The sequence below is a fragment of the Orcinus orca genome, chromosome 10, assembly GCF_937001465.1.
Source record: "Orcinus orca chromosome 10, mOrcOrc1.1, whole genome shotgun sequence".
Lineage (NCBI taxonomy): Eukaryota > Metazoa > Chordata > Mammalia > Artiodactyla > Delphinidae > Orcinus > Orcinus orca.
Window position 1 is genome coordinate 50,861,020 of NC_064568.1, and position 19,093 is coordinate 50,880,112.

Consider the following 19,093-nt stretch of genomic DNA (forward strand, 5'->3'; position numbering starts at 1 on the left):
ATCACCAAACACAAGCCCAAGCCTCTCTGAAGCCTCTCCGAACCACTCTTACCCAGACGCTCCATGGTTCCGTGGGGTGCATGTTCTCTTTTCATGCAGCAGGTTACAAACCCAAGTTCAACTACATGTGTATTCCTGGTGCCCTTGGCAGGTGGTCAGTGACAATCTCTTCCTCTCTGACCTGCTCTAATCCAGCAGAGCAAATCTCCTCTCCCATGGACGTCTACATCCCCTGTGCACACCTCTAGTTGCTGGAACACTCTGCTGGAACACCTCTCCTCAGTTCCACTGTCTCACTACCTCTCCCCAAAGCCTGTTCATCCTCTCATGACAGGGTTCACATCTTCCTCTGCACTGAGCAGGTCCCTCGGGTCTCTGTGGAACAAACGTCCCAAGACCCCACACCACAAATCGGCATGGCTAGGCCCCCGAGAGTCTCAACCCCAAGCACCAAAATATTCATAACTCTTCCCCCTTCCCGGACCACACATCACGTGGAACCACAGGACGGGAATATTAGAAAGTCTGCCTTCATCAGCGCTTCCCATACTGCATCTCATTTTTGCCGTGTGCGCTGTGCTTAAATTTGCAAATTTGCCATCACTGCTGATCGCCCATTGAGGCCACCTCTGTGACATGAACCTCCCCTGACAGTGCGATGCCACATTATTGCAAGCAGAGGATTGCAACGGCAGGCAAATAACGGGAACATAAGTTAATGAGTTGAGAACACCAAGCTCCTTCTCCAGAGGGAAGAAAGGAAGAGTCCTGAGGTTTAAATCACGTCCATAAAACATCTGCAAAGAGGAGTCGGAGGGGCTGCTGGCAGCCTAGCAAACAGCAATTCTAGGAAGCAGCCTTTTAGAGATCAGTATGTCCTGAAGTGTACCTTTCTATTTCTTTTTCAGTTAAAACACATCGACGTGGAGGCCAGCTGCACTTGTCCTGGCCCTGGCACGACAGGACACCACCAGGAACGGCGGCAGCAGCCCATCTTCAAAGGCTCTCTGCGAGAAACTGCATCTGCTTTAACCAAGGAAAATGTGATTTTGCTCAGCCTTATGGAATGTGGAACAAATACTTTTTTTAAAAAATGACAGGTTTGGTTGGGGTTTTTCTCCCTCTCCAAAATGGTTCCCTAGATGACAAGGCGTAGTGCAAACACCACTCACTTACCAAAGCTTAAAATGAAAACTTCTTAAGTCAGACAGAGAGAGACAAATATATGATAACACTTATATGTGGGACCTAAAAAAATGATACAAATGAACTTATATACAAAACAGAAAGAGACTCACAGGTATAGAAAGCAAACTATCGTTACCAAAGGGGAAAGGGAGTGGGGGAGGGATAAATTAGGAGGTTGGGATTAACAGATACACACTACTATATATAAAATAGATAATCGGGCTTCCCTGGTGGCACAGTGGTTGAGAATCTGCCTGCCAATGCAAGGGACACGAGTTCGAGCCCTGGTCTGGGAAGATCCCACATGCCGCGGAACAACTAGGCCCGTGAGCCACAACTACTGAGCCTGCGCATCTGGAGCCTGTGCTCCGCAACAAGAGAGGCCGCGATAGTGAGAGGCCCGCGCACTGCGATGAAGAGTGGCCCCCGCTTGCCACAACTAGAGAAAGCCCTCGCACAGAAACGAAGACCCAACACAGCCATATATAAATAAAAATAAAAAAAGAGTTCCAATTTCAACGGTCAGCTACTCTTACAAATTCTCACAATCAGAAAATGCAAACTTTAAAATATATATATATATATATATATATATATATATATATATATATATATATATATATATATAAAATCAACAAGGACCTACTGTACAGCACCGGGAACTCTACTCAAGATCTTGTAATAACCTATAATGGAAAAGAATCTGAAAAAGAATATGTATATATACGTATAACTGAATCACTTTGCTGTATACCTGAAACTAACGCAACATTGTAAAATCAACTCTGCTCCAATAAATTTTTTTAAAAAAAGAAAATTTCTTGTCTGCTCCCATTTCCCCACTCACTCCTGCAGTATCAGCCCCCATACTCCAGTACCTCATCAGAAAGGAAATAGGGTCACAGACACACACACCGGAGAGAAGGGGCCCAGGATGACTCTCTGAAAAAGAAGAGAGTTTTTCTTGTTGTCTCTTTTGCCGTTGTTGAGGGGAAGTTGAAATATAACAAAATGGCCTCTTTTTTTTTTTTTCAACAAAAATTAATTCTGCAGCCACAGGAAGGGTTGTAAACCAGATGCCTCCTCTCAATAGTTTAAGAAACATGTGATCTGGAGGATCATCTCAGTTTTGTCACCCGTAAAGCTGGGTTCTTTTATCTGACCCCAACATCAGAGGGATGTTATAAGAAACATTGGTACAATAGCTTTTTTTTTTTTTTTTTTTTTTGCCGTACGCGGGCCTCTCACTGTTGTGGCCTCTCCCGTTGCAGAGCACAGGCTCCGGATGCGCAGTCTCAGCGGCCAAGGCTCACGGGCCCAGCCGCTCTGCGGCATGTGGGATCCTCCCGGACTGGGGCACGAACCCGTGTCCCCTGCATCGGCAGGCGGACTCTCAACCACTGCGCCACCAGGGAAGCCCTGGTACAATATCTTTAAAGTGCTTGTGATTTCTCAGAGAAAAAAAAATTGAATATGAGGTGAGACTGTAAAATAAAGCGTAGGCCTGTCCAAAAGCAAATGAAACAAGTTCTTAGACTACATGCCACACTGGCCTTGCTGCTCAGAATGCCAGCCTGGCCACGACTGACCACAGCTGGGGAAACACCTGGGCTCCTGGGGAGCACTGCCCAGCGTCCCACAGAGCTCTGCACCTGAAATGCACTGGAATCGGAGACAAACCTGATTCCTGAACATGGCTCTGCTTTGTAGTCACAGCATGGAGGGCCTCCAGGGAGTCAGAGGGGAGGGTCCGTCCTCCTACCTCACCACTGAGTCCTCCTGGTGCCTGAGCACCACTGCTGCTGACTCATCGCTTCACCGTCAACACCAGCTACTCATCATCATTCCCCACCTAGACTACCAGCAAAGACGCACCATCACCCCACCCACACCCCTCATCACCCACCGTCACCTCCCCACCCCCACCAGCACATGCTGGTTTGCAAACTAACCCTACACACGGAGGGCAGAGAAGGATCAAGTTTAGAGGCAGCCACTCCAGATGAGGAGGCGGCAGGTGTGACAAGCCAGGGAACTTGCACACGAGGCTGGTCTTGGGCACCACACGTCAAGGGCATCTCCCGCCCGCCTGCCAGAATTTTACAAGTTTATACAGAGGCCTTAACTGGGTTCAGTCACATATACTGTCCAGATGGTTCCAACACCTTATTCTGTCAAGGCTGTGTCCTTGAAACCGGCTCCACTGGGGGATGGCGAGTGGAAGGTACATTCCAAGGACAGGGGAGGTAGGGGAGGGGGTGCAGCTCTCATGTCAACCTCAGAGGAAACAGGGTCCAGGGACCTGAGACCACTGGTCCAGACTGTCTAGTAGATTCACACAAACCTTTACATTTGTCATCAGACAACATTTAACAAGTTGCCTAGGGCAATCATAATAATAGCTCATAATTTTGAGAGCTTACTATGTGTCAGAGACCATTCTAAGAGCTTTTCATGCATTAGAACATAATAACTTCAGGCAGAAAGTGCCATTACTGCGCCTGTTTTGGGGAAGCAAAGAGGCGATGTCATTTGCTTCAAGTCCTGCAGCTAATAAAGTGTCAGACCCGCAGCCCCAGAGCCCATGCTTTTGGCCACTTTGTCACACTGTCAACTCACAAAATAAATCTAGGGCACGTTAGTGAAGAGCATTTGTTAAGTTCACCGGGTTATTGGGGTACCCGTGCCAGAAAGCCAAGCAGAAGTTGCAGCCGCTCACACTCTGGGCTACTGGTATTTGCATGCCCCAAGTACACCACACGCTCAAGGACAAAGCTATGATCCTCGGTGGTAACAGCCAAGCATGGCGCTAACCGTGTACACACTTGGTTTTCTTTATTCTCACAATAATCTCGTGAGGTAGGTGATATTGATCCCACTTTATACAAGAGGAAACTGAAGCTCAGAGCAGATCAACAACTTGCCTGATGGGCATGCAATAGACACACCTGAAAAGATCCTGTTCAGAGTGGTCACCTGGACCCAACCTGTGCTGAGTTCTATAAGGAGCTAGAAGCCACAGCCCTTGGGTCCGGTCTGTGCTGTGGCCTCAGCACCCAGGATGGAGCCTGAAAGGTCAGCTCCTGTAGATGAAGGCATGCATGCTTGCAGGAAGGAATGAATGACTGAATGAAACAGTGTTGCTCATAATTAAAATAAGAGCCAAATATACCTGGAGAAAACCATAGTTAGAAAAGACACACGCACCCCCAATGTTCATTGCAGCACTATTTACGATAGCCAGGACATGGAATCAACCTAAATGTCCATCAACAGATGAATGGATAAAGAAGATGTGGTACATATATGCAATGGAATAAAAAAAGAATGAAATAATGCCACTTGCAGCAACATGGATGGACCTAGAGACTGTCATGCTGAGTGAAGTAAGTCAGACAGAGAAGGACAAATATCTTATGATATCGCTTATATGTGGAATCTAAAAAAATGGTACAAATGAACTTATTTACAAAACAGAAATAGAGTTACAGATGTAGAAAGCAATCATGATTACCGGGGGAGAAACAGAGGAGAGATAAATTGGGAGATTGGGATTGATATGTACACACTACTATATATAAAATAGATAACCAATAAAGACCTACTGTATAGCACAAGGAACTCTACTCAATACTCTGTAACCTATATGGGGAAAAAAGTCTAAAAAAAGGGGCTATATGTATATGCATAACTGACTCACTTTGCTGTGCAGCAGAAGGTAACACAACACTGTAAATCAACTATAGTACAATAAAAAATGTTTTAAAAAAAGAAAAAGAAATGAAAAGTTCGAGCTTATATTGAACCAAAAAGTACAGAGTACCCATATCCTAGAGATTATTTAATGTTGTGATATTAAATAAAGCTAGTGTTTTATAATTTAAAAAATAAGATAACAGCCAACAATCCTTAAAGGTCAGAAGAGCAGGAAGTGTAACAAAGGTTAATTTTAGAGTCACTGCGGGAGGTTGGAACACAGAATCACCCCGCCCACCAAGTCATTTTCCTCCAGGCCGACCTACTTCTGGGCGAGTGAGGGTTTGCATAGCTGTTCCTCTGTCCCAGGCTGACTTGTAAAAGTGGCTGCTGCCCTTTTCAATTAGACACTCTCAGACCTACATTCTGAGCCCTTAAATATATACAGTGACCTATGCGCTGATGTAGCCAAAGAAGGAGGAACATGTGAAATTGTTCCCATTAAAATCAGCCCTGGGGCAACCACCGCGTCACCAAGTGGCAGGCCTGGCTGGGTCCTCGGTTTGTAGTATAAGATCGCGGTTTCTCTGCGCCTGTAAAGTTCCGGTTTTACAAAGTCCCTCTCTCCTACCGCATCTCCCGCCTCTGCCCCTTCCCCTCCCCCACACAAGTGCAGCCACTTCCAACAGCCGCTGACTTAATGAAAACCCTTCAGCTTTGTTTCTACCCTAAAAGCGGATCTGTTCCTACCAGAATAACAAACCAAGTATGCTCTCTGCTTCACAAGTTTGGGTGTTTTTTGTTTGTTTGTTTTTCTTTGGGCGGGGGGGAGACAGCAAATGAGCTGTGGGCACTAAACTAGTTCTCATCTGGGTGCCTGGGAGACTCACTTTTTCGCATCACGTCTTCCTGGACTCACAATAAAGGATGTTTCAGCTCTTGGCGGGGTATCAGCTTCGGAGCCTTATCACAGGACCCCAATTACATTGTTAACGGTAAAGAAGAAAGCTTGAACCAATTTTAGAACAAGAGTTAAGAGGAATAAAAATCCCCGCCGTGATCTTTTAAAGCATTAGTTGGGAAATAGTTCCCTCCTGTGGTGTAAGTGGAAATTGCCGCTCTTACCCATTGGAAAGTTTTCCAATGTCTAGAGGTTAATAAATTTTGTGTGCTGCTATGAACCATATGGGCAGTCAGGTAAAGCCTGTGGACCTCTTCCCAAATGCATAAAGTAAAATACATAAAATTACAAAGGAAAGAAATTATATTTAGATTTATTTATCCAATTATTAAACAAGTGGGGTCTATACTAATATATGTGCTTTTTGACAGTAAATAACAAGACTTAGTGGCAGGTCTATTTACTATAAATGCAAAGTAGTGATAAGTATAAATGACGTTTTGAGAAATCAGTGGTAACTTTAACGTGATATACAAATAGCTAGGATTTCAAGATGGGACAAAATCACAGGTTCTAGTAATAGCGCAAAGGTCAATATTTGACCTTTTGTCACCATTTATAATTGAAGGAATTCCATATTTCAGTTAGAGCGTAGTAAACACAAAGCCTCAGTTTTTTCCCATTCTAGTAGAGGAAGAGACCTCCTGAATTCCATCCCCTAGGGGACCCCTTTGGGGTTGGTGGAGCCCAGCTAGTCTCTCCACCTTAATCTATTCATGGAGCAGTTTCCCCACCTGAGGCAAGGAGGTTACCAATTTCGTAGTATTTCAGGGGGGAAATGCTGTTGTTACCTCCAGGGTGTGAGAACTGGGGAATCTGAATGCAATGGCCATTCCAGCACTTCACGTAACTGAAACAACACTGCTCTGAAAACCAGGACACCAGTTTCTCTTCCATCCTGGCTAAACTGGCAGAAATGGAAGCAAATTTCAGCAAGATGAAATACATATAAGCCTAAAGTCAGAGAAGGGCCAACAATCTCACCAAATTCTCCCCAAGTTATGGGGAGTTTGCAGGTGCTGAGAACAATTATAACAGCCAGCAGCTCTGAGCACCTACCCGGGGCGGTCTTTCGGGCGCTGCTCCTTTGCTGCTGCACCATCAGGGAGATGGAGGCTAAAGGCCAGAATCACAAAGGATCCAGACCAGGTCAGGCTGCTTCTAACAACCAACCTTTAGCCTTCGCACAGCGCTGCTGGTGGTTTGTAAATTTGGGACTTTCAGGGATGAAATCTGAAACTAGCCCCGAACTCGAGGGCAGGGGAAGAGCAAACAAAGCGGCAGCCAGTCCAGATCGTCGGCGGCGTGTTAACAAGCGGAGGAGCTTACCTGCGAGGTCGGTCTTGGGCGCCGCAGGGTGAGTGGGTCTGCACACCCACCCACCAGAATTTTACATGTTTATGTAGAGGCATACTGGGTTCGATCATGTATACCGTCTAGAGGGTCTCAACACCGCGTACCCTCTCAAGGCTGCATCCTTGAAACCCTCTCCACTGCGGGCACCACAGATGGCGCGTGCATTTCAAGGACTGGAGGGGGTGAGGAACCTCCTGTTGCCTGGCTCAACTGCAGGTCCCAGTCTCTAGATGACCTCCCCCAACAGCTGCCTCAGTGGGAGGGACCCTGACCCCAGGAGACCCCAGTGATACCCACAACTTGGAATGAGAAGTTGAAGGGGAAGTGTGTCCTCTGGGAAAGGCAGCACGTGAGCAGAACCCGGCGTTCAGCGGAGGGCCTCCCAGCCGTGGAGAATGACACAACAACATGGGCAACCAAGGACCCCTTGGCTGGAGTGTCCCGCCCACTTTCCACAAGCCTCTCGTCCACCAAGCAATTCCACAGCCCGTCCAAATGTGCCCCTTCTCCCTGCTGGACTCCCCAGACCTCACCTGCCTGCACCCCTCTCCTGCCCAAACCTTCTTGGGGCCTCTTGCCAACGGAGCTCTCTCACTGCTGCCCTTTCTCACCCCTGGACTCCTCACACATTGCCTTTGTCTAAACACTGCCCAACCAGCCCACCACCGCCTGCCCGCTACACACACACACACACACACACACACACACACACACACACACACACACACACAGGGTGAGGGGGCTCTCCCTTGGCCATCTAGACACGGTGGGAAGGAATGGAGATGAGATGGCAGAGTCGCAGGACTTGAGCTCATCTCCTCTCACGAAAACCCCAAAATCACAAATAACTGCTGAACAACCATCAACCAAAAAAGACTTGGAACCTACCAAAAAAAGATATCCTACCTCCAAAGACAAAGAAGAAGCCACAACGAGACGGTAGGAGGAGCACAACTGCAATATAATCAAATCCCACAAACTGGAAAATAATTCTGTTGCAGAGGTTCTCCCACAGGAGTGGGAATTCTGAGCCCCACGTCTGGCTTCCCAGCCTGGGGGTCCGGAAGCGGGAGGAGGAGCCCCGGGAGCATTTGGCTTTGAAGGCCAGCGGGGCTTGAGTGCAGGAGCTGCACAGGACTGGGGGAAACAGAGACGCCACGCTTCCTTTTTTTGGCCATGCCGCACAGCTTGCGGGATCTTAGTTCCCTGACCAGGGATCGAGCCCGTGCCCCCTGCAGTGGAAGCGTGAAGTCTTAATCACTGGACCGCCAAGGAATTCCCCTTAAACTGCACTCTTGGAGGGCATACACAAGGTGTCACGTGCACTGGGATCCAGGGCAAAGCAGCGACTCCAAAGGACCCTGGGCCAGACCTACCTGCAGGTCTTGGAGGGTATCCTGGGGAGGCGGGGGTGGCTGCGGCTCACTGTGGGGACAAAGACACTAGTGGCAGAAGCCCCAGAGAATATTCCTCCACGTGAGCTCTCCTGGAGGCTGCCATTTTCTCACCAAGATCTGGCTCCACCCAACAGCCTGGGACGCCTCAGGCCGAACAACCAACAGGGCAGGAACAGAGCCCCACCCATCAGCAGACAGGCTGCCTAAAGTCTTTCTGACCCCAAGGCCACCTCTAAACAAACACACCCTTTGACACAGCCCTGCCCACCAGAGGAACAAGACCCAGCTCCCCACAAGAGTGGACAGGCACTGGCTGCTCCCACAAGGAAACCTGCATAAGCCTCTGGACCAACCCCACCCACCATGGGGCAGACATCAGAAGCCAGAGGAGCTGCGATCCTGCAGCCTGTGGGACCAACACCACGAACACAGAAAGTTAGAAAAACACCACAGAGAAATATGTTCCAGACGAAGGATCAAGATAAAACCCCAGAAGAACAACTAAGTTAAGGGGCGATAAGCAATCTACCTGATAGAGAATTCAGAGTAATGATAGTAAAAGTGAGCCAAGGTCTCGGATAAGCATGGCAGGAAGTAGCAGTGGTGCCCCACCGCCCACACTCTGCATGCACCCCCTGGATTCCTGATCCACCCCAAGTCCTCCTCAGCCAGCTCACCAGATGCAAGCTCCCTGGCTGAAACCTCGTGAAATGCCCCAGGCCTCCCCACAGGCACACGGTTGCCTCCTTAGGACACCCTTTCTGAAGCAGGGTGTCCCTTACCTGCCTCACCCCGCTGTCTGTCCTAAGCAGGTATCTCCCCAGAGGGCCCAGGCCACCCCATGAGGACGGGCTGAGGACATGCCCTCACACTTGGGATGCAGGCTCCACACCCATTTCCTGAGAGTCTGAGACATATCCCCATGTGTTGGTCTCAGTGGCAGGGCCTGAATCTCCCCACCCTCTAGTACCGGCCTTTATGCCATCAGTGGTTGGAGAAGGTGTGAGGGTCGGTCAGATAGAGCTTGGGATGGGAGGTGCCACTCAGGTCTGTCAACACCTGTTCTGAGTGTCCAGGCCTTGCCTGTGAAGTCCAGAGCTCTGGGGAAGAAGGCCCTTCTGACCTCCTCTCCTGATCAGTGGGTGCAGACACGTTCCAGCAGACTGCTGTGTGCTCATAAGGGGTGCAGCCCCTGAAAGCCTGCTGGGGAATCCGCATCACCCACTGAGCCTCCTTTGCTCCGAGAGCCCCGGAGGCCCAGGACGTCACCCCTGGGATTTCATTCAACTCTACAGTTTCTCAGCTACCAACCTGCTGCATCTCAGGAATGAGCCCCAAAGAGAGGCAGACTCTTCTCCTGGGACCAAGTTGGAGCTTCATCCCCCAGCACCCACAGCTTCTAGTGGGCTCATCTCTACCATAGCAAAACAGGCTTCCCCACAACTGGGGCAACCCCTTGGCCTCGGCCTTACATGGCATGACCAGGCTGGGGCCATTTTAGGATTCAGGCAGCTCCCTCTGAGAGACAGGGCACTTTCTGCTGGGAATGAGAAACATGAATCTCCTCAGCACTGTCTAATGAGTGATTTACCTTCTCTCCATCCTGCCAACCCCCGTATCTGACCAGCAGGTGAAAGCGTTCAGATCACTCTTAAACATCAGCAGAGGCTTCCAGGGGCCCTGTTATTTCTGCTCACCAGTTCTCCAGTGGGGTCTCAGCCAATTCAACCAAACGAATGCAGTGCTATTGTTGGAGCACGGCATGGCATGCATGGCATGAACATTCTTTGCCCTCCCAGAGATGGCCTGAATGCAATAGGCAGCTATGAATTGAAGCTGATCAGCCCAGGTACATAAGAAATATCTATGTATTGATTGATTCAATTCTGACTCTGAAGCCCATCCCACAGGGTGATGAGAAATTCAGTCTCAGTCATTACTGACTTCCCACACAAATACCCAATGTGGTGCCAGGTCCTGGGTCACCATTCCATGCTGCCCAGACTCATGGTCCCTTCAGTTACGGAAGCTCCACCTCATTTGGAGTGTGACACCCACTGGGCCTGCTGTGATCCCTCTAAAAAAACTATCCCCTCTGAGATGTTGCTGCTTCCTTTAACTCCTGGCCCCAGAGACTCCACCCAGCAAACAACCCCTGGAACAGGAACATACAAGGGGTTTAGCTACCTGGTTGGCATTGAAAGGAGGGAGAAGGAAATGGAGAACTCCCACAAATTCACACTTAAACCTATCATTGTTCCCAGTTCAATTTCACTCTTCCTTGGAATATTAATTCCTTGAGGGCACAGTTGTATTCGCAGCACCTAGAATAATCAATAATCTCTCAATATATAATTTTGAATTATTGGGGAGAAAAAAATGAATAGGTGAATGGAGAGATGGATGTGAGGAATGAGAGCAAATGCCTTACTATAAAACAAATACTTCAAGAGACAGGATAAACTTTAGAAAGCCTTTAACTTTTCATCTCAGTGAGATCCCAGCTCCATCACTCAGCTCCTCTGTGCCTTGTTTCCTCCTGTCCTGCAAAATGGGATGAAGTCACTGGCCATCTCACTAGTGACTGCTCAGCTAAAATAAGTTAATGGAATTTAAATGCTTAGAAGAGGACCTGGAACGTGGCAGGCACTCAGTAGATGTCAGCTACTTTTAGCAGTAACAACAGCACACAAGAGGAAGCTATGTTTGTCATTGTAGATGTTCAGATCAGAGATGGCCGCTGAAAAGATCCCCAGCTCAGCCACTCGGCAGCCATGTGACCATGGACAAGTTGATCAACTTCTCTCCAACAAGTTGACTCCTCTGTGTAGCGTATGAATAAACGTATCAATTTCATAGGGCTCTTCTGCAACAAATGAATTATTTGAAGACTCAGTACAGTCCTTAGAACCAGTAAGTACACAGTTGATGTTGAGCAAGTTATTATATGAAATAAGAGTAGGCAACCATGCTATCAGTGGAACACAGCCAGCAGTGGACTAGAGAGAGAAAGGTGAGATCAGTACACAGGGCATCAGAATGTAAAGATGAGATGTGAAGTCATTAGGGGCAAAACTCCCAAAACTGGAGACACAGACGAAGACAGAGAATCACAGGTTACTGGGAGCAGAAGCCACTGGAGCCAGAATCCTGGAGGAAAACACAAACCTGAGCACAAAACAGTTTTATTCATAATCGCCAAAAACTAGAAGCAACCAAGCTAACATTCCAAAAGTCATAATATAAGAAAATAATACATTAACAATATAAGTCTAAACCCTGTTTACAAAAATATATATAAAAAAGACAAGATTTAGCTAAGGATAGGAGGGAAGAAAATAAGAGTATTAGTGTTCCAAATAACTAGAAAAAAAGAAAACATAATCCAAGCAATGAAACACAGGAAAAGGAAATAGGACAAAAATATTCCAAACAGACAAAATGTCCAAAGATTATATGATTATAATTTTAACAAATTATTTTAAACTTTCCTATTAGATTACAAAACAAAAACAAAATGAAACAAAAAACAGTAATGTATCCAGATATAAAAAACAGTGGATATTAATAATAATATATTAAAAAGGATCACTTCATGTTCACAATAATTGGCTTGAATATGAATCACGTGGCTTCAAAATGTGTAGAGACTAGAAGAGTTACAAATACAGGAAAACTTAAAAAGAAACACAAAGGTTATAGACTTGAACATATCCACCTGTATCATTTCGTGTCACTAGTTGAAAAGGACGTAAGCAGCTTTTAAGCAAAAAGGAAGGTTATCAGGAGCCACAGAGCTGACACGAGCCAGGATCCCTTGCAGGCAGAGTACTAAGGCAAACAACTTGGATGTGCCCCAGTTGAATTAACTACAAAGGCAAGACCGGTCAGTGGATGGGGACACTGGTTAGCAGGGGCCAGCGGCTCTCTGGTACACAGGTTCTAGGCAAGCTCCTGTCTGCTCACAGGCAGTGCCCAGGCCAACCCCACCCACCCTGCGGTCATAAACTGAAACAGCCCCAGCAGCAGAGCTGCTCAAGTCACTGTCCTAGATTTAGGTTGCAGCTGAACTCCAGTTCATGGGAGGGTCCCTTAGTTCCCGGTGTTCTCCCACCCCACATGCCTAGGTTCCCAAGCCCCTCCGTGAGAACTCTACTGTCCAACCCAGATGCCAGATAAGTGAAAACAAACAAAAAAGATTTAACTATACCCAATAGTTATGTATCTTAAATGTATATAATAGGGATTCAGACTATAGATTCATTCCTGGAGGTAGCTTGTTCAACTTCAACACACTTCAAAGACATACAAAGCCAACACATTCTCTGATAAATTGTGTATCCTGCGCTACATAGGAGAACAGCTGCATTTGACCTTAAAACATGGGAGAAGTAGGAAGAAAAGAAGAAAATATAAATGTTTTAAAAGACGAACACATTTCACCATCCCCCTTTCCCTGGTCAATTGACTGTGGTAATCTCGCCAAACATTTCCAAAATTTAACCCAAAAATGACACCTGAAGAAGAGATTACTCATCCGAAAGATCTGGGTCAAATCCTAAGTGATGAAAATCATGGTCCATCCATGATCAATTATAGGGTTGACAGCTGTAAGAAAACATTTAAACAACACCGTCTTCTTGTCTCATGCAGTTAGTCAAAGTGGGTATTTTTTTATTTCCCAACCCACGGTTTGTCAAAGAAATTAGAGAAATATAAAAGCTGAAGCATAAACACTTTAAATAAGAATTCATACTACAAGGAAGTAAGAATCTTTCAACTTTTATTTCTAGGATACATTTCATCCGGAACCTTTTGTTTTCTTTACAATTTCCCCCTAAGAGAAATGAATACAATAAAAATATCATCCAACTACCAGCAATGTTTGTAAGCAGAAAAGAATCTAAAATCTCTGGTGTGATAATATAGGATTTCTTAAAAAATATAAACTTCATACCAGAAATAAAGCCTGAATATTCTCTTTTTCTCTAAAAATATAATTTTTCCTTCTTTGCTCTTCCATGTAAATCTTATAATCAACCATTTAGTTCTAAAGTCTATTTTTAAACTAGTAATTATAATGCTATAGCACTGTTTTTCTCCTACTTTGTATCCTGTTCTGTACTGTGAATCAACTAATAATTGCAGAAGTGTAAAAAAAAAAAACAAAAACAAAAATAGATGCTGCTAGGTTGTAGCAAGATTTTCCAAGATATCCTGATCCAAAAAAAAAAAAAAAAAATTCCCCATCAGCAAACTGAAGTCTACTTAACAAATTGCATTTTGCCATGTTTATGAAATTAGAAAATGTGTAGAAAAAAGCACTTTTGCAAACTGTAAAGCTCTAATGGAAAATATCTTTTTAATCTTTTTTGATTAGATAGGCTGCTGACTGGTACAGAAAACCAGGGACAGAGGCTCTGTGAAAACTTTTTTTTTTGGTAACTACTTCAATTTGGGGAGAGATTATAAATTGCAAAGAAGTTGGATGCACAGATCTCACAAAGATTGACTGGTTTGCAGTGACATATGACTATTTTTCTTAAATGTAAATAAAGACCAAGAGGCACAGGAGTAGACCAACACTTTACACCAGACTGAGAAGTCAAGCCATCTGTCTCCAACTAGGAATAAGAAATAAGTTAGTTTTTTCCCCACTTCAGACCAGCTCCTTTATGCAGAGCTTCATTACTTATAGTCCATTTTAAAATAGTATTCCAAAGCCTGACATAAATAAATAAAACAAATAGTGTCCTTTCTTTAGTTTAGGAAGATAATCAAAAAGCCTAATTATAAACATAGGTACAACATACCTGAACCAGAGTGATAACTCTCCTACCTCTAAATAAAAAGCATTATCCACAACAACTTTTTAGGGTATTTTGTGGAATACAGGAAGTTAAGCAAAGGATAAAAAAGTTTGGTAACAAAAATAATCCCAGTGAGGGCTTGCTTCTTCTTTGCTAGAATGCAAAACGGACATTAGAGAAACTTCTTTCCATGAGCCACCTTAATGAAACTAGAGTCCTATGAAGACACACCCAGCAATGAAGGGCTGCAGAAATTTGGTCATCTGTACCTAAGACACTAGGTGACCAAAAGAAAGCATCCTCAATCATCTAAAGGATGAGTGAACCAACAAGAGGGAATAGGCCTGGGTTTGCTAACAGAGCTGAACGAGCTGGATATGCTGAGGAGGCTGCCACAAGGGGCTGTGGAGCCTCCTTCCCTAAAGTTTCTGAACCACCTTCCTGAGCCCTCTGAGAGAACAGAGGAGGCCTAGTCTAGCACAGGGAATGGCTAAATGGCCTTGTAACTTCTCTGGTGGCCCTCCGATGCACTTACTCTTTTCTTTAGTGCCTTATTTCCCCAAGAGAATATTCAGGCCAATTTTGTTTTGTTTTGTTTTGTTTTTGCATTAGTGAGAATTATAAACTAGCAATTTGGAATACCCCTAATCTCACTGAGTATCTTACGATAGAAATGATAACTTGAGTAATAATAAGAAGGAACTTAAGTGCCATTTACACAAGTCAAACGAGCCCATGTCATATTCTGATGATTCCACATTAATAAAACTTAGCTATGGTATGTAAAAAACTATTTTTGCCAAGGTTTTAACTACTGAACTTTAAACCAATTTCAGTATTCCATGTAAAGGTCATTTATATTGAAGTAACATGCCTTCATGTTTTCTACATACAACAACAAAGAGTTTTAAAGATATACATATATTTTAAACCAATTCACTCCCTTTACAATCACACCTTCAGTCCCACATTTAAAATATAAATCCAAACTGTCAAATGAAAACAACAGTGGACCAACTGATAGTATCATTTAAATGAAACAGTAATTCAAGAGAAGGTTAGCATTAAAACTTAGAAAATAAACAGATTCATTGGACATCTACTCATATGCCTGGTATGTTCTGAAATGAACCTCACACAGAACAGACCCCACTGGGATATGAGACAACTCATTCCTTTCTCGCTTTCTCATTCCATGAGGCATGTCTATGCACTCCACTAGGCAAGTCTCACTGAGGTTTATACAGTGATTAGTTTATCCTAACAGCGGAGACTAATATTAAATACACAGCCTATTCCAGAATTGGCATATGCTCCCAACAACTGTTTTGTGCACTCCCTGAATTATAAAATAGTCCAATCTTTTAGGAGCATAAAAATGAAAGGGCTTAGATCTATTCATATACATTGTGCATTAAATGTTAGTAGGTTAAGACAGTAAGGTGAGAAAAAGGAACGGAAGGGTACAGTAAATTTTCTTTAAACAATTCCATTACATTAGACAGCATTGTTAATGACATGTATTTATTTTAACCAGATTATGAAAAAAAGAAAAAAAATTATTACCAGAATTTGTATCAATTTCTTGGAGAAGCTCATAATAAAACATTAAATATACATATTTACTTGTATATTTATTTGAAGAATCTTTGGTAGCAATTGTGTTTCTTCCACATTATAGGATTTTTCAAAATAAATGTCAAAATTAATTTACTAACCAGCATATGAAGGATAAATTATGGTTATTATTCTTTTGGTTTTCCTATAAAATGTACTTGAACCTATTAACCTGCATTAATCATGCACTTAACTCATGATCTGTTTAACTTGTGTACACATAAAATGAGAGACTAATACCAGAAAGAAATTAGACAGGAATGAGAATCAATGACAAAACATAACAATGACAACTGTTCTTAAGGAATTTATTTTTAAATTATAAGATTTACAATGTTTTGATTACGCAAAATAGCATAATGAAAATTAAACCAAATCAATAAACCAAAAGAGAAAGATAACTTAGTTTTCTTGAGTATCAGTACTGAAACCATCATTGTAAGCCTCTGATGTTCCCATCATGTCTTATGTAGAACTAAGTATAATAATTTCAAACGTTTCACTTGTGGGTTTAATTTCTCATTTTCAACTTTTATGAACTGTAATGTAATTTATTTCAAATCCTATTAAACTTAGTCTTTATACTGCAACAGCAGCAAATGGCCCATGTGCAATCAAATGTGGAACTGGGGCACAGCTTCTAGCCGCAGACAGAAATTACACACTGCACTCAGTACATCAGAGTACGTTATATTAACCAGAGCGTAGGGTTTAGTACACTTATTGCAGGGTTGGTATTTCTTTCCCTCTGAGCTGAACCAGCTGATCTTCTGAGCTGACACACTACTGCTGTGGATAGTAAGGCTGCTGTGGGGGCTGAGGGAAGGGGTATGAAGGCTGCTGGGGTCCTGGGTACGGAGCCTGTCCAGGGCTCTGGTGATACACTGGCGGATATGGCATATTATACTGGCCGTACGCGTAAGGATTATAGCCCATGGGCATGGGCATTTGGCAATACCTGATGGGAAGAAGAACACAAGAAAGCTGGATTGGTAAATCAAACACTAGAAAATGAAACATACAATAATTATTCTAAAATGAAGTTTTTTCAAGAAAGCCATTCAATGGCGAGAAAAAACAGCTGTTTCAAGGTACTTGCTAGAGAAAAGTGTTCTATCCTGTTATTAATTGAAATGCAAGAAAAAAGTGTTGAATGCTACCCAAAAAATAAGATTGTTGAAGGAAATAAGACTAAATATTCAACTATGAACAAGGAATAAAAACGGAAGCCCTTAAATCTAATGTGGCAATCTAAGTACACTTCTGTTTCACAAGATTCAATGTTCACTGTAAGGCTCATAAATTTACTATTTACAAAGTTTTAACGTTTGGAAGATACGATGTACTTTACTAAGTTTGGAAGACATTTTAAAAGATAGTTAAATGTCTGGATTTTTAAGACTAAAAAAACTATCACAAAGGCAGCTGATCTTTAAGAAAACACATGCCATAATTAGACAGATTTCTATTTAAGAGTTGATCAGAATGCCAAGACATCAAAGTACAGGTATGTAAAGAAGGCTTTATCAACCTTGCTATGCTAAGCTCAGAAAAGGCACCTACCTGTTTGTCACCTAAATAAAGAAGACCAAGGAAACATTCTGAATTCCATACAGAAGAGATATATTTAATATAAACCCAGTATGTAAAAACTAAAATTAAATAAGCCTGGGAAATGGCTATTCAACGACTCAAAAAAAGTGACTATAACTTACTTTTATTTCTACGTGAGCTGACAATGTAGCTTACTCATTCATGACACCTCCATTCAGAGAAGGGGTGAGCTTGTTTTTAAAAGACTAACCAGAGCTAGAAACATTAGCCAATTCATTGGGATATACAAAGTTTCAGCCTTACCCGGGATACCCTGGATAGGTGGGGTATGGAGGTCCCTGGGCCTGCAGAGGGGGAGCTGAACCAGGAGTCTGTGATGGAGCTGGTGCAGTGGTCCCAGTGCTCGCTGGAGCTGGAGCTGGAGCTGGAGCAGTAGCAGGAGTTCGATTTGCTGGAAGCACAGGAGGTGGAGGCCGGGCTGGGGGCTGGGGCTTAGTAGGCTGTAAGAAAAAGTCAGCACTGACAAAATGTGTCAGGTTTCTGTCAAATTGCTATCAATCAAAATAAAAGGGCATATGAGAAACTCTAGAATCCAACCAAACATATTTCTAATTCCCATTCTTAAATGTGGGCTTATTACTCCAGAAATGTACTGTAGCTGAAAAGTAATTCTCCAATTTGTGGATACTCCATAGCCACTGCTCTTTCCCCGATGCCTAATATTTAATCATTTACTGTTCACTACTGCTCCCATCAATGGTTAGACATTTGAGGTGGGAGGAAGGAGCAGGTCAGGTACCGTTTATTCCTGTTATCTCTTCCTGGCCCCATGAATTTTCATATGAAAATTTTTAAACACCAGAAAACTTAAAAGAATACTATTATAAACAATCACGTTTACCAATTAAATTAATTATTAACATTTGGCCATCTTTGCTTTATCTATATCCATATATTTATCTATCTATATATTTGCAGAACCATTTGAAAGTTAAGTTGCAAACTTCAGGACACCAGCCCGAAAGACTTCAGCATACCAGTCCTATTATTCTCCTACATAATCACAATACCATTTCACCTGAGAAAATTAATAATTATTTCCTAATATCATTGAGTATCCACTCCACAGTCAAGTTTCCCTATTTATCACAAAATCTCTTCTAGGCGTTTTTATGAACCAAGATCCAGCTGAGGTTCATGTATTGCATTTGATTATTATGAATCGTTCCTCTCTTTTAATCTAGAATATGCCCCCTGTCTATTTTTTTCTATGACATTTGCTTTTAGAAAAGACCAAGCCAGGTGTCTCACAGAATGTTCCAGTTCTAGACTGTCCAACTGTTCCTAAGAGCACAATTTAATTTCTTGTTTTATCACTGTATTTGCTATAAACTGAAAGTTGATTCTAAAGACTTCATTAGATTTAGTTAAACATTTTTAGGCAAGAATCCATGAGTGATGCTGTATTCTTTATACTGCAAAACATCAGAAAGTTGAGGTTGGTCACCTGACCA

The 19,093-nt window shown here is 43.5% G+C and overlaps 1 protein-coding gene across 3 annotated transcripts in view; it reads right to left on the minus strand.

Moving 5' to 3' along the window:
* Nucleotides 1–13,364: 13,364 nt before the first annotated feature.
* PDCD6IP (programmed cell death 6 interacting protein) overlaps nt 13,365–19,093 on the minus strand; it is a 61,114-nt gene continuing 55,385 nt past the window's right edge. For 2 of the 3 annotated variants that reach the window (XM_033405531.2, XM_004279710.4), the window contains exons 17-18: nt 17,883–18,079; nt 13,365–16,983 (exon numbers count right to left, since the gene is read on the minus strand). In XM_033405531.2, the coding sequence (XP_033261422.1) occupies nt 16,809–16,983; nt 17,883–18,079 (372 nt within the window). In that variant the 3' untranslated portion in view covers nt 13,365–16,808. Of the gene's footprint in view, nt 16,984–17,882; nt 18,099–19,093 lie in introns of those variants that run through there. The other variant, XM_033405532.2, reaches the window with a different exon arrangement.